We start from the raw sequence: 15,923 nt of genomic DNA on the forward strand, positions 1-15,923 counted from the left end.
GACTCTTCCATCGTTTTGGCTCTCTTCCAATCCCCGGTCAATGCAGGTACTACAGAAAGGATGCTGAATGCTAAGTTGCTTTTCTTTAACCATACTTGTTATAAGATGCAAAGCGAAAGGGAGGGGCGTTGTCATAAAAATCAGTGGAAAATGATAGTGAGGCATAAAGAACATTGGTACTCACTTAGTAGCTGTGTGACCCTGGGCAAGTCACCTAACCCCAATTGCCTCACTTAAAAAAAAAAAAAAAAGAACATTGGTACCAGGCTCAGAGGACCTGAGTTCAAATTCCTTCTCTGCTCTCTACTCAGTAATGTAACTCAGGTAATATAATCTTCTTGGGCCTCAGTTTCTTCATCTGCAAAATGAAGGGGTTGTACTGTATGATCTCTGAGGTCCTTTCCAGCTCTAGATCCATGAGCTTATGATGCTTTTTCTTTTTTTTTTTTTTTGTGGGGCAATGGGGGTCAAGTGACTTGCCCAGGGTCACACAGCCAGTAAGTGTCAAGTGTCTGAGGCCGGATTTGAACTCAGGAACTCCTGAATCCAGGGCCGGTGCTTTATCTACTGCGCCACCTAGCCGCCCCCAAGCATATGATGCTTTAAAAGACAGAGACAGACAGACAGAGAGAAATCCTGAAATCTGCCTTGGTCTCTAGTCCCGGCTCAGACAATAATAATTAGGCATATAAATGCCTTTCTTTGCCTGGCACATTGTAGGTACTTACTCTGAGATTACTCCCCTGACCCCACCTGTTTATCCCCTGCTTGTGCATAGTTGTTTGCATTCTGTATTCCCAGTTAAGCTGTGAGATCCTTGAAAGTGGGGGCTAGTTTTCTGCCTTTCTTTGTATCCTCGGTGCCTGACACAAGATGATGTTCAGTCATTTTTCAGTCATGTCTGACTCTTCCTGACCCCATCTGGGGTTTTCTGGGCAGAGACAGTGGAGTGGTTTGCCATTTCCTTCTCCTGCTCATTTTACAGATGAGGAACTGAGGCAAACAGGGTTATGCTTCTTGCCCAGGGTCTCGCAGCTAGTAAGTGTCTGAGGCTGGATTTGAAATCAGGAAGATGAATCTTCCTGACTCCAGCCCTGATGCTCTATGCGCTGCCCTGTCTAGCACATAGTAGCCACTTAATAAAATGCTTGTTGACTTGACTATTACGAGGGTTCTTAACCTGGGGTTTGTGGATAGATTTAAGGGGTCAGTGAAATGGGATGGTAAAAAATACATCTTAATGGTAATGCCATATTAACAGAGCACTTAAAGGTTGGAAAATGCTTTACATACATGATCTCATTTGAGTCTCTGGCAGAGCAGAATGAAGACCTGGATTCAAATCTTGTTTCTGACCCGTGCTTACAAGTGAAAAACTCTGCAAACCTAGGATACTTATATAAAAATCAGGATTATTATCCATGAAACAATGGACACATTTCACCTCTGTTGGCTTCCATGTTTACAGGTTTCCATAAAACAAGGATCTCATACCCCTTGCAATCTGATAGTGTAGGATTCTTTTATTTTTATTAGCACGACTTCCAACTGGGGGCGCTCAGGACACTGGGAAGGCAGCTCCAGCCATAGGGGGAAGAGCTAATGCATTGTCTGCCTCGAGTCCAGCCTCAAGAATGTTGCCGTGGGCCTGGAGGCTACAGAATGGCTCTGTTATCTGCCCTGTGGAAGCAGGCCAGGAACTGCTCACTTGACCAGGCACATTCTGGGATGTTACCACCCTTCCCTGCCTGGATTACCAGTCAAGGTACACAGCCTGAGTCCACCCCCACTCCCTCCCCTCACCCTTTGCACCTCTCTCTGGCAGAACTGTGATCAAATACTACCCCACACTGCCCCTGTAGCTTCCAGAAAGGGTGGGGTAATCTCCCTATCATTCCCTTCAGCACCCCAGGAATTTGTCCCAGGCTAACCACAGCTCCCTCCTGTCTTCCTTCAAGTCTTGGCTAAAAGCCCACCTTCTTCAACAAGTCTTTCTCAGGTCCTCCTTAATCACCTTCCTTCTGAGATTACCAGCGCCGCCACCCCCACCCCGCAGTTTAACCTGTTTGTACAGAGTTGTTTGGGCATTGAATTCCCCATCAGGCTGTTAACTCCTTGAGAGAGCAGGGGTCGTTTCCCTGCCTTTCCTTGTATGTAGGTACTTCTGAGATTCCTACCTCCCAACCCTCCCAGTTTATCCTATACACACACACACACACACACACACACATACATGTGTGTGTGTGTAGGTAGGTATATATACATACACATATATACACATACACACATATCCTAATTGTATATAGCTGTTTGCATAGTATATTCCCCATCAGACTGAGAGATCCTTGAAGCAGGGGCTGGTTTTCTGCCTTTCTTTATATCTTCAGTGCCTGACACATAGTAGACATTTAGTAAAATGCTTTTTGATTTGGCTGTTAGAGGGGTTCTTTACCTGGAGTTTATGGATAGATTTAAGGGCTCAGTGAACTTGGATGGCATAAAAATACACCTTAATTTTCACTAACTTCTCATTGGCATTTAGCAACAAATATTATGAGAAGGGGTCCATAGGGTTCACCAGGCTGCAAAAGGAGTCTATGACACGCAAAAAACGGTTAACAACTTCTGCTCTATAATAATTAAAGTTCCTCAAGGATGGGCTATTTTATTTTTTGGGGGGGGGGTTGTTTTTTTGTTTGTTTGGGGGTTATTTTGCAGGGCAATGAGGGTTAAGTGACTTGCCCAGGGTCACACAGCTAGTTAAGTGTCAAGTGTCTGAGGTCACATTTGAACTCAGGTCCTCCTGAATCCAGGGCCAGTGCTTTATCCACTGTACCACAAGGATGGGCTATTTTGATTCTATATTTTCATCCCTGAAGTTTAACACATAGTTGTTGCTCTCGTTCAGCTGTTTTCAGTTGTGCCCTGATCTGTATGTTCCCATTTGAGGTTTTCTTGGCAGAGATACCAAAGTGGTTTGGAATTTCCTTCTCTAGCTCATTTTACAGATGAGGAAACTGAGGCAAACGGGGTTGAGTGACCTCCTTAGGGTCACAGAGCTAGTCAGTGACTGAGGTCAAATTTGAATTCAAGAAGATGAGTCTTTCTGACTCCTGGCCTAGTACTCTATCAACTGCACTCCTAGCACCTAATAATAAACATTCATTCCTTCATGGTGTCTGAGTGTATGCAGGCTGCTTTGGTCTGCTTTTGACTTGGTGTCCCCTAAGAGACTGATTGACCAAAGAAAAGCTGCAACCCTCATTCCAAGGTAAAAAGTAAGCACAAAGGAGCCAAGACAGAAAATCTTAAGAAGAATCATAAATTTAAATGCAAGGACATCAAAGTTGCCCTTCAGGGCCTTACAAAACTTTGCCCTTCCAAACTGTAGCAGGTCAGGTAGAATCAACACAGGACTGAAGAAAGTAGGTGAAAGTCAAAGAGGCTTTCTCTTTTAGCCCAAATAGAGAAGCCAAAGTCTCCCAGAGCTTAAAATGGAGTAGGAAGAAATACTAACAATAGAAATTGCTTTAAACACAATTTATAGTTAACAAACTGGTCTGCGGTGAGAGATAATTCATGGGCTGGAACATCTGGCAAAGTCCAATGGAAAGAACTCTGGATTTGATGTTAGATCTTTCACTCTTGTGACTGAACAAATCTACATCTCCTTCTGAGGGTCAGTTTTAAATGTCAGGATCTAGATGACCTCCATGGGGATTAGATTGAGAGATCAGGTTCCTAACTATTCTGTGATACAGATGCTTTAAGGACAAACTCAAGTCCCATCTCCTCCACTGAAGAAGCCCTCAGGTCATTTTAGGCAAAAGAGATCTCTCTAAGTGGATATGGGATCAGGAGGCCAGGCCTCAATTCCAGTATTTTATATCTGCAATTTAATTCTGCATTCTCAATCAGCTGGAAACAAAGATCCTCCCCCCCCCACACACCCCTAGCATGGGGAGATATACAAAAGGGCCAGAGTTGATCAGACTGAGAAATTGAATCGCTCAAAATCCGTCAAATTTCTCACCATCAACAGCCAGGCCCTAGGGCTCTCTACCAACCCTAGTCATAAAGATCAGCCTTCCTTCCCCCCACTTTCTCAGGAGTTGCTAATTAAATCAACATTACCCTTGATAAAGAGAGGGTAATACTAAAATTATGGCTCTGTTCTCTTCCCTGACCTCACTGCTCTCTCATCCCTACTTAACCAGGTCAGTCCAGATGTCCCTAACCAACCCTCTCTATCCCCTTACACTTCACCTTCTCTATTGTTAATAAATTTCCCTTCAGGGTGGGAAGGGAGACGGTTCAGAACTTAAAATGTAACCCCCCCCCAATTAAATTTAAAAAATAAATTTCCTTTCATATTAGACCTGTGTCCTCTCTCTTGAAATGACAACCTATAAACATTTTGTATTTCCTTATATGTATACATATTTCTCCTCAATGAAATGTAAACTCTTGGGGAGGGGGGCAGAAAATGTATTGTTTTGACTCCTACTTCAAGGCACCCAGCAAAGCGTGCAGCACAGGGTAGGCGATTAATAAATCCTTGCTGAATTCAATTCAATTCAAACAGCTAGAGAGTGCCCCTACTATTAAATCAAGGCCTGCTTTCAAGGGGGAAAAAAAAAAGACAAGTTACATAGCACCTGGCTTCAAGGAGCTGATAACCTAGGCTTTATGAATAAAGGTGATACTTGAGCTAGGTCTTGAGGGATAGTTTGGAAACCTTTAAATCAGTGGCCAACTCTGGTAGCTCCTCAACAGTTCTCATCTATTCCCTTCTCCTCACTCACACCAAGTCTCCATCACTACCTCCTTGGACTTTTGCAATTGGTCATGCTGCATGCAGTCTCTCCCTTCATTCTCCACATAGATATCAAATGGATAACACTAAAATAGTAGGTCTGACCAAGTACCTTCTCTGCTCTCAAAGTGCTTCCTTGGCTTAAAGATAAAATACAAATCTCTTGATTTAGTATTTAAAGTCCTTTGAAAACTGGAGTCGGGGTGGCTAGGTGGTGAAGTGGATAAAGCACCAGCCCTGGATTCAGGAGTACCCGAGTTCAAATCTGGCCTCAGACACTTGACACTTACTAGATGTGTGACCCTGGGCAAGTCACTTAACCCCCACTGCCCCGCAAAAAACAAACAAAAAAAACAAAAAGAAAAGAAAACTGGAGTCAACCTCTCTCCAGGCTGATTATCTTACTCTGCCTCAAGAAAACTCAGCACTTCGACCAAACTACTTAAATAAGCTCCCCTTGAGTCACCCATACAGGCCATTCTGTCTCCTCTTTCCTTTCCTTTTGCATGGGCTGTTTTCCCCAGTCCTGGGATGCTCCCCCAGTCCACCCCCTCTCTGGGCTCAGCTCCAGTGTCACCTCCTTCAAAAGGCCTATCCTCATTCCCTCAGTGGTCGGTACCCTGTCCCGCCTCCATAACAGTTTTTATTTCTTTATTTTTAATACATATCCTGAATTTACTTCTGCCTTAGCAAATTGCCTTCCCATACGGGAACTGGGGGGAGGGGGGGCAAGGATGGTTATCACTCTTCCGGGCACATAGGAGGTGCTTCATAAATGCCTATAACTGACAGAACAAGACAGAGAAGCTAAGTTACTGAAGGGAGAGAAAGGGAGCATGATGGTTGTTGGGCAGACTTGTTCTTCAGTAGTGAAAGGTACAAATACAGATTCTTCAGGGAAGGGGAAGGGATTATTTTAACAGCAGAGAGCCTGACCCCAAGCACTCACCACTACTTAATCCTCTCTTAAAACGGAGAGCACTGGAGCGGTGGAAAATCCCACCCAGCCTAACCCTCTGAAGTCTCTCCATTTCTTTAGCTGAGGGAACCTCGCCAGTCCTGGGAGTTCCCCACCTTCCCAGGGGCAGACAGCCGTCTTCCCTTCCCCAGGGCCCTGCTGGTAAATGAGATAATATTGGAAAAGTGCATAGCTCAGTGGCTGGTCCACAGTAGGCGTTTAATTAACTCCCGCTCCCTTCCCTTCTCACCGCAGCTACCGCAGCCTCCCACCCCTACCCCGACCCCAGAGAGGAGGAGGATGGGGAGGAGGACTCCATGCACTGGAGGGGGTGGGGGTTGCTCTGGAGGACCCCCGGCCAGGAGGAGGTGCGGGGCGCGGGTGGGGATCGGCAGCTCGGGCCCGGCTTCCCTGGGGGAAGGGTGCCGCTCACCTTGAGCAGGTCCAGCGGGTGGGTGCAGCACGCGGCCCCAGAGGAGGCCAGCCCCCCGAAGTACCAACGGGACACGCGCCTCTTGGGCATGGCTGCGATGCGCGGGGCTGAGCCGCACCTGACCGCAGCGGGCTGCTAGGGCCGGGGCCGGGACCAGCGTGAGCCGGGGAAGCACGGGGCACCGTGCACGGGGCAGGACGCAGGGAGAGAGGCCCAGCTCCTGCTCGAGCTCGGGGTAAGCAGGTTCAAAGCACCGCCCGCCGCCCCTCTCAGCCAATGCGCCGCGGCGTCCCGGAGGATCAGCCCCCGCCCCCGGTCGGGCCCGCCCAGCCCAGCCGAGCCGGGCTTCAAGCGGCGAGACTGGGGCGCGCCTTAAAGGGGCCGCGGCAGCGCCTCGGGCCCCGGCAGCCGCGGTCAAGGGCGCTGCAGCTGTAGCTGCGGCTGCGTGCAGAGGGAGCCCGGCTCTCCCACGCCGACAGCCCGGCCCCACCCCCACCCCCGCCGTTCGTTCGGCAGGGAGCCGAGGTTAGCCCTGCGCTTCCGTCCTGGGTATGGCTGTCTGCGGGCACGCGGCTCGGCGCTCGGGAGACCTTCGGCCCTTAATGTTAGTACCTTCCCTCTTGGGCTCCCTCCCGCCCGCCCCGTAAGTATGGCTCTGGTAGAGTTGCTGCACGCGGTCTCCCCCGTTACATTCAGCTCAGTTAAACATTTATTACTAGAGGTAGCTACATGGTTCAGTGGCTAGAATGCTGGTCCTGGACTCAGGAGACCCGAGTTCAAATTCGTCTTCAGACGCCTACTGGGCATGTCACTTAACCTCTGCTTGCCTTAAACCATTACAGAAGTAAATGGCAAACCACTCTAGTATCTTTGCCAAGAAAACCCCGTGCCCAGTGTTGGCGTGACATCGTCTGCGGGGTCACGTAGAGTCGGGCATGACCGAACAGCGTGCTGAGCGCGGGACTGTCAGTTCCTTGTGGGCAAAGGCTGCCTTTGCCTTAATTACTATGCACAGTGCCAGACACATAGTGCTCCGCGCCCAGTAAATGCTCCTTGCCTTGACAATAGTGTTAGAGGGGCCACGTAAAACACTATCACTCTTGCACTGGGGGAATGCATCTCTTTGAAAGGTAATTTCCGGGGCTGTGGAAGGTACTTTGGAATCTGGAGGTCACCATTCAAATCCTAGTCCTGTCACTTGCTACCTGTGTGGTCTTGGGTAATTTATTGTAACATGATGGCTGCTGGATTAATGACCCTTTCACAGATCCAGTCTGCGGGTTAGGTTCGGGGCTCTATTTATTGTGTAATTCTAGGTGTTGCTTAATTCCCTCTGCCTGTTTCCTCACCTGTGAGCTAGACTAGATGATCTCTAAGGTGTTCAAAGCTCTGAATATCTTCTCTGTCCCTAGTCTCGTTTGACCTCTTTCCAATGCCATTTCCATAACCAGGAACACCATACTGGTGGTTTAAACTCTGAATTTTCCAGGAAAGTAACAACGCAGAACAACAGAAGGGTAGTGCAAAGAGGAGAAGATTCGGAGAAAGACAATGTAGTGTGACCATGTGTCACTTCTCCACAACTTAGCATAGAATAGAAATGGTTTCATTTTTGTATTGGCATCCCCATTGGCTAGCACGGTGTTTGGCCCACTTTGTACTTAATAAATGCTTCATGTCAACACAGGCTTCTTTCTAAACCTTAGTTTCCACATTTGTAAATCCTTGCTCCTTGGGTTATGAGGAAAGCACTTTGTGATTGCTAGGTCCTAAATTCCTGGGGCTTTAATCCAACTCCACTGTCTGTAGTGTTAGGCAGCTCATTTCCCTCTCTGGGCCTGTTTCCTCATCTGTAAAATAAGGCTTAGAAGAGATGATGCCTAAGAGTCTTTCCAGTGCTAAGTCTATGATGCTTCTCCATTGCCTCACTGTGGCAGTGAGGTGACAGGTGGTGGATTCTGGAAGACCGTTCGGGCAGGTCCACTAGAAAGATTTCACATACAGGCCAGTGATGTTTCTAATTCATCAAGACTAATCTAAGCTTGGAGAGGCTCATCACCACGTGATCAACAGGCCACCAGGGGATAAGTTTTGATAATTCAAGTTTGCATAAGTGGAATGAATGAACCACACCAATACAAATCATCAGTTCTTGAAGTATATTATTGTCAGCTATTCTTTATTATTTCATCAGAGAAGGCCTCACTTGGGCAGTATTTGACCTTTCATTGAAATTTTTCCTTTCTCCTCCCTTTAATTTCCAGCAAGACTCCACTTCAGACAGGCAGGAGAATATTGAACCACAGCTTCAGCTAACCCAAACAGAATACCCCTCCCCTTCACCACCCCACCACCCCTGGGAACAACACACTGTAGTTTTGCCTGAATTTGCATTTCACTGTCTTGCTCATATTATCACTTCTGACATTACTAAATTGTAAGCACTAAGAGATTCTATAGCCCCCTTATTCTACAGGACCTCAAATGAGTCAGATACTGAGAATGGGTTTACCAGGATGTACCAGGAAAAGCAACTTAACTGCTTTGTGTCTGAGGCCATGAACAGGGCCGTGACTGCCAAGGCTGTCTTTTTACAGCTTCTTTCTGAAGGAAACTCCCCACTAATCACAGTCGTGGGCTAAGCCACAAGTAGCTGAAACTGTTTAGATTCCCTTGGTACAGGATAGTGAGGACTAGGAATAAGATGAAGGGGCCTGTACTTAGGGATACTACTGCCTCTTCTCAGCTCCCAAGTGCACAGCTATGTATACCAAGTCATCATATCCTACCCAGACAAGAACAAAGTAACTGACATTCCTACCTAGTGTGGACTGAGTGAAGAATCATCAAGTCCCTGTTCTTCAGAACCCAACTCCAAAGCCACCTCCTCTGTGAGGCCTCCTCTCATCTCCCTCAGTGTTTCTATGTACTATTGTGTCTCAAAGCCAAGCATATAGCTATGCGAATAGATGACCTATCTTATTTAAATTTATCTCCCTCCACAGGGTTCATTGTTGACTTTTGGTACTACCCAAGCCTTTCTTCTGAGGAAATCAATAGGCAGGAAACAGACTGGTAGCAAAATAATGCATCCATTCACGAGGAAGCCCCCACTGAACAGTGAAGTGATTACCCACCAAAACATGGATGGGGATTCTGATCAAAGCTTAGTCTAACCTGTTTCTTCTAAGTATAGAAGAAGGAATTCAGGATTTACTGTCCTCAAGGAAGACTTAGTTTGAAGTAAATGAAAGATTCTCAAATCCTCTTTAGGTCCCCCCCATAACTTTAAATGGTTCAGATTTTCTGAATATATGTATATAATACATATAACATATATAATATTACATATATATATATATATGTATATAGTTTTTTTCCCCTGAAGCACATAATAAGGCTGAGCCCAGCAGAGCTTCAAATGGTCCTGCTTATTATGGCAGAATCTTCTTCAAGGACTTTGCTTCATAGCAATTAGTTTATAGCAAGATGCATGAGGTAAGTAATTCCTGGGCACTTACAGTACTGCATGACTGTAGTCAAGTCATATTACTTCTCTGGGCCTCAGTTTACTCTTCTGTAAAATGAGGGAGCTTGCCTAAGGAAGTGGGATGGTTATGGTGGTGGTAGTAGTAGTAATGTACTCGTTCAGTTCCAGCTGTGATGTTGGCTAAGTCACTAAATTTCTCTTTGTTAAAGTGCTTCATTTGCAAAACAAAGTGAAAAGACTAATTATTAAAAAGCATATTCTATGGGGGGCAGCTAGGTGGCACAGTGGATAAAGCACTGGCTCTGGATTCAGGAGGACCTGAGTTCAAATCCAGCCTCAGCCACTTGACACTTAGCAGCTGTGTGACCCTGGGCAAGTCACTTAACCCTCATTGACCCCCCCCCCAAGTATATTCTATGATTAGATAGCCAAGTAATCTCTCCTAGGATCCTTTTAACTCTAGACCTATACTCTCGGTAACTAAGAATCCTGGGGGATAAGGATAAGGACTGATTGGTATAAGGAATTCCCTGGTAAATAAACTCCTTACCTAGGCAAGTTGGTGCCTACTTTGCAACTTGGAGTCTCAGAGTGCTTAGAGAACTGAATGGTTAAGTGACTTGCCCAGGGTCACAAAGACTGTGTCCTCATAGCTTGATCAACTATGCCAACCATAAAACTATACCACATCAATTCTGGTAGGAACCATGAGAAAACCAAAGACCAGAAAGAAGTGGGCTGGTCCAACTTTGTTCTATCCAGTCAATAATTCAAACACTGAACTAAAGCTCCACAGATTTTAACAGTAACAAAGATGGAGGGAAGAAGTGAAATATGTTTGGACAAAAACTGGCTTTTTATTTGGCTAAACTGGTTGCCCACATCACTGCCCATGCCCGTTCTAGAAAACTTCTGAGGGAGCAGAGCTCTCCCCATCGCTTGTCCCTAGGGTTCCAAAGTGGTCATCAGGTGAAGATTTTAGGAGACAAAGGACACCTAAATGGTGTTGATAAATAGTTTGTTAATCAGAATCATGCTTTAGGCTTCAAAAACAATGGGATCCTAGCAAGAGTTAGAAAACTGAAAGTCAAAAATTTTGAAAAAGGTGGGGAGAAAAAAATAAACCCAGACAAAATCATTAAACCAGATGATAGCAGTGAACAAATGTGTGTGGCACATAAAAAATAATCATAGAATAGATGTCTAGGAGTAAATAACAGGGAAGCAAGTTAGAAACAATTCTTATGGCATATGTATGTGTATACATGTATATACATATCCCATATATGGAACATAAATATATATATATATATATGCACACCCAATACTATGTACATATGTATATATACCCACCCTCTGCACATTCATACTCTTTGTACTGATATGTCTGCATACACACGTTACCAATACAGAAAGCATAAATAATAAAGTTCAGAGAGGAAAGGTATGATCTCATGGTCAGAGGCTCCCAAAATTTCTCAAAGAGGATGGAGGCTCTCAAAAAATAACATAAGATTTCAATAATAAATCACAAATGAGGCAGAGATGAGGGAAGATCTAAAGAAATCAATGGGGGTAGCTCCATGGCACACTATGATGAACTAAGATTTAAGAACACATACTAAAGATGAAAAAAAAAGAACTACTACTAAGAAAATATACAGAAGACTGAAAATAATGTCTATGAGCCTAAAACCCAGAATAAGCTGAGGTTTACCAAAAAAATTACTAAGGACAAAATAAGAAGTAGGCAGTTTTAAATGGCTGCCTCAAATAAAGTGTTCCAGGTCCCTATGCTTAGTCTTGTGTTCAACACTTATCAACAAGTCATAAAATAGGAATTTAAACATCCCAAAAAGCTTACAACCATAATGCAAGTAAGGTAGATAGTGTGAATATTATGGTCTCTCTCAGCTTTTTAGATGAGGATAATTGAGGCTCAGAGTTAACTGATTTTAACTAATGTCACACATCTTGCTTTGAGCTGGCAAATAAATACAAGAGTCTTTTGACTTCAGCCAATTCCAGATCTCTTTCCACTCTATTGAGCTTCTTGACATAATGGGAATGCTTTCTCAGATCCAAAAATTAGACTTGAGAGGGCCAATTAATAGGGCTGAAAGCTAGGATTCTGATTCATAATAGATTCCAGCAGGTCAGAGATAGGCCCAACTATCAAAATACAATTTAACAAAAAATGTGAAAGTGACCTAGCTTAAAAGAAACACATGTCAGTTTTAGTTGACTATAAGCTCATATGTAGGGGTCATCAGGAAACTAGAGCTGCCAAGAAACCTAAAGCAGTCTTTAAGCTGCTTTAATAGAGGTGTATTATCCAGAATAAAGGAGGCGACAGGCCTCTGTATTCACTCTGATCAGAACACTTCTGTCATGCTGTCTTCAACCCTGAGCACATTTTGAAAATAATGCCATATGAGGGAAGGTGTTAAGGGGCTAAAATTCTAGCTAGTCTGTCTAAAATCTAATGAGTGGTCGCCAATAAATTATAAGCTTTAGCAAGAGTTAGACTTTTAAGCATTTATTAAGGAGAATAAGAATTTGGTAAAGAGAGAGAGAAAGGCCTACATTCATCTATCTATTAAAAGGAGAGAGCATTCCTAGCTCTGCTCTCCACCAGAGTCCACAGGAAAGAGAGACAATCAGAGCGCCAGGCTCCCCCTTCTTCCTCCCACAAGCAAACGTCACTTCCTGACGCCAAAGAAAAAGACTCATGGTCTTGCCCTCAGAGACCTTCACCTCATGGTGGAGCTTTTCTACAGAAAGTCTCCAGCAGGTGGCGTCATTCCAATCATTACAAAGGAATACTTAGTTTGGGAAAGGAGATAACAATAGCTCTGTTCAAATATTTCAAAGGTTGTAATGTGGAAGAGAAAACAGATTAATTTTGTATGGCTTCAAAGACACCAATGAGTAAAAGTTGAAGGGAGGCAGATTTCAGCTCCATACGAAAAAGAACTTTCTAAGAACTGGACTGATAGAAAAATGAAATTTCTTATTTTATGCTACCTTAAAAAGTAGTGGGGCAGGAGTACCTGAGTTCAAATCTGGCCTCAGACACTTAATACTTACTAGCTGTGTGACCCTGGGCAAGTCAACCCCAACTGCCTCACTTAAAAAAAAAAAAAGTAGTGGGGCAGCTAGGTGGCCCAGTGGATAAAGCACTGGCCCTGGATTCAAGAGGACCTGAGTTCAAATCTGACCTCAGACACTTGAAACTTACTAGTTGTGTGACTCCAGGCAAGTCACTTAACCCCAATTGCCTCACCAAGAAAAAAAAAAGTAGTGAAAGCTGTCTTGCTGAACTGCATTTTCCCTTCTCTTTTAAAGCTATGTTAAAAGAGCTAGCTTACTAGATAGGAAAGAGGGGAAAGGGCCACATTCAGAAATGAATATTGTTTAAAAGGCATCAATAATTTTTTAAAAGCCCCATTCTTTTTCAGTTCTTTGTTTTTTTGGGGCAATGGGGGTTAAGTGACTTGCCCAGGGTCACACAGCTAGTAAGTGTCAAGTGTCTGAGGGCAGATTTGAACTCAGGTCCTCCTGAATCCAGGGCCAGTGCTTTATCCACTGGGTCACCTAGCTGCCCCCAGCCCCATTCTTTTTAAAAATGAAGTTACCGAGGTTAGCTAAGCACCTGCAGAGGGGATTTCTGCACTGGATGAGAGATTAGCTTCCAAAGGTGCCTTCTACTTTCCTCCAAGTTTCTAAGACAATCCTTCTTCTGCTTCCTGAGGATACTAGGATACTTGGCACTAACTAGAACCTCAGATGTCTCAATCTTAAGACATAGGGCATCTCAAAAAAAAAAAAGAATATCCAAACCCCTATCAATGAAACAGGGTGGTATTGAACAAAAAGGGTTGATTTTGAAGCTCAGGGAAAAGAGGAAGGGTATGCCTGCTACTCAGATTGGATGGGACTATAACAGATGGAAAAATGAGAGCAACTCAATTCATATTTAGTCAATTTCTCTACTAAATATAACTTTTAGACTCAAAAAGATGTAATGAAAATAACCAATACAGAGTTAATGCCCAAAATGAACTCAAGACAGGTAGTCAAACAGTAATAGAGTATGAAGGGGCTGGCAAAGAAAATGCCTTGATTTTTTAAAAAGTATAGAACTGTTAAAAAAAAGCATAGAACTGAATCAGTAAAGATCTAAGTCAATGAGCTTGACATTGATTCCTGTTAAAATTATAGCACATGGGGGCAGCTAGCATGGCCATGGATTCAGAAGACCCGAGTTCAAATCTGCCCTCAGACACTTGACACTTACTAGCTGTGTGACCCTGGGCAAGTCACTTAATCCCCATTGCCCTGCCCCCCCAAAAAATTATAGCAAATATATAGCTATATTATAATTATAGCATATATTATAGCTAGGTGGTGCAGTGAATAAAGCACTGGCCCTGGATTCAGGAGGACCTGAGTTCAAATGCAGCCTCAGACACTTGACATTTACTAGCTGTGTGACCCTGGACAAGTCACTTAACCCTACTGCCCCACAGAAATTTTTTTAAAAGAAAGAAAAAAATGTATAGCATATATTTTATGAAAAGGATGAAGACTTAGAGAAAGGAAGGTGTGATCTCAAGACTCCAACATGGCATCATTCAAAACAGGTTGTGCCAGACCAGCCTTGTTTCCTTTTTTCCAATAGGGTTACTAACCTAATAGAGCAAAGGAATGCAGTATAGTTTACCTAGATTCTAACAAAGTATTTAACAAATGACTACACAATCATTGTGATAATGATGGCTATATGGGATAGGTGATAAAAGGTGGATTAAGAAGTTGAATGACTAAGTAGTCATTAATAAGTTTGATGTCAACTTAAAAGGTCTCTACCTGCGTGCCTAAAGGATCTATGCTTGGCCCAGTGCTAATTAATACTTATATAGTGTAACCACTGGAATGACGCCACCTGCTGAAGAGCTACTGTAGGAAAGCTCCGCCATGACGAGAAGGCGTCTGAGGGCAAGCCATGCGGTCAGGTTCTTGGCATCAGGAAGTGACTTTTGCTCGTGGGTACTGTCTATAAAAGAGGCGAGGCTTGCTCTCTTGGTCTCTTTTCTGGAGGACCTCAGTGCGGGGAGAGGAGCTGGAGTCATTGGCTCCCTGAGATAGACAGCTGAATCTAGGCCTTTCTCTCTCTTCACCAAATTCTTATTCTCCTTAATAAATGCTTAAAAGTCTAACTCTTGCTAAAGCTTATAATTTATTGGTGACCGCTCATTAGATATTTTAGACAGACTAGCTAGAATTTTAGCCCCTTACAAGAGTCAGGATTCAAGATCCTTAAAGGATAGAATGTTGAGTCAAATCTAGTAAGATGAAATTTAATAGGGATAAATTCTTACACTTGCATTAAAAAAAGACAAACTTCACAAGTACAAGATGGGGGAGATGTAGATGGTAAAGATCTGAGGGTTTGAATAAAGGGCAAGCTCCCTAAATTATGCTGTGGCAGCCCAAAAAAGTTAATGTTATCTGACACTACATGAAAGGAGCCACATTACTACTGAGTGTGGGATGCCTTACTCCCACCTAGACTACCTGTAGAGTATTATGTTCAGTCATGGGCACATTTTAGGAAGACCATTAGCAGGCTGAAGACAATCTGGAGGACAACCAAAATGCTGTTCAAGACTCTGGTATGTGAGAATCAGCTGCAGGAACTGGGAATGTTTATCATAAATAGAAAAAATGGATACAGGAGGCACAGTGGAGAGAGAGTGGGCACAATGAGAGCTGGTGTTCAAATATTTGAAAGTCTGTCACTTGAAAAAGGAATCAATCAGACTTACTCTGCCTGGCCTAAGGAGAGAACCAGTAGTAGTAGATTTTAAAGTTGTAAAGAAAGATTTGTTTGTTATAAGGGAAAAAAATCTCTTAATTATGAAGTTAACCAAATGTAAAATGAATTGCTTTGGGAAGTAATGGGTTTCCTCCCCTATCTTTTTTTTGTTTGTTTTTGTTTTTGTGGTGAGGCAATTGGGGTTAAGTGACTTGCCCAGGGTCACACTGCTAGTAAGTGTATAAAATGTCTGAGGCCAGATTTGAACTCAGGTCCTCCTGAATCCAGGGCCTATCCACTCTATCCACTGCGCCACCTAGCTGCCCCCACCTCCCCAATCTTTAAATAAGGCTAAATGACCACTTCTTGATAGAGGGATTCTTGTTTAGGTTAGAGTACCTTAAA

At 43.9% G+C, this 15,923-nt stretch overlaps 1 protein-coding gene across 1 annotated transcript in view; it reads right to left on the minus strand.

Annotated features, from left to right (window-relative positions):
- LOC122753669 (mitochondrial dicarboxylate carrier-like) overlaps positions 1–6,459 on the minus strand; it is a 35,054-nt gene extending 28,595 nt beyond the window's left edge. The window contains exon 1 of the mRNA XM_044001238.1: positions 6,208–6,459. Within this exon, the coding sequence (XP_043857173.1) occupies positions 6,208–6,297 (90 nt within the window). The 5' untranslated portion in view covers positions 6,298–6,459. The remainder of the gene's footprint in view (positions 1–6,207) is intronic.
- Between the last annotated feature and the right edge of the window lie 9,464 nt (positions 6,460–15,923).

This window comes from Dromiciops gliroides, chromosome 4, assembly GCF_019393635.1.
Source record: "Dromiciops gliroides isolate mDroGli1 chromosome 4, mDroGli1.pri, whole genome shotgun sequence".
Lineage (NCBI taxonomy): Eukaryota > Metazoa > Chordata > Mammalia > Microbiotheria > Microbiotheriidae > Dromiciops > Dromiciops gliroides.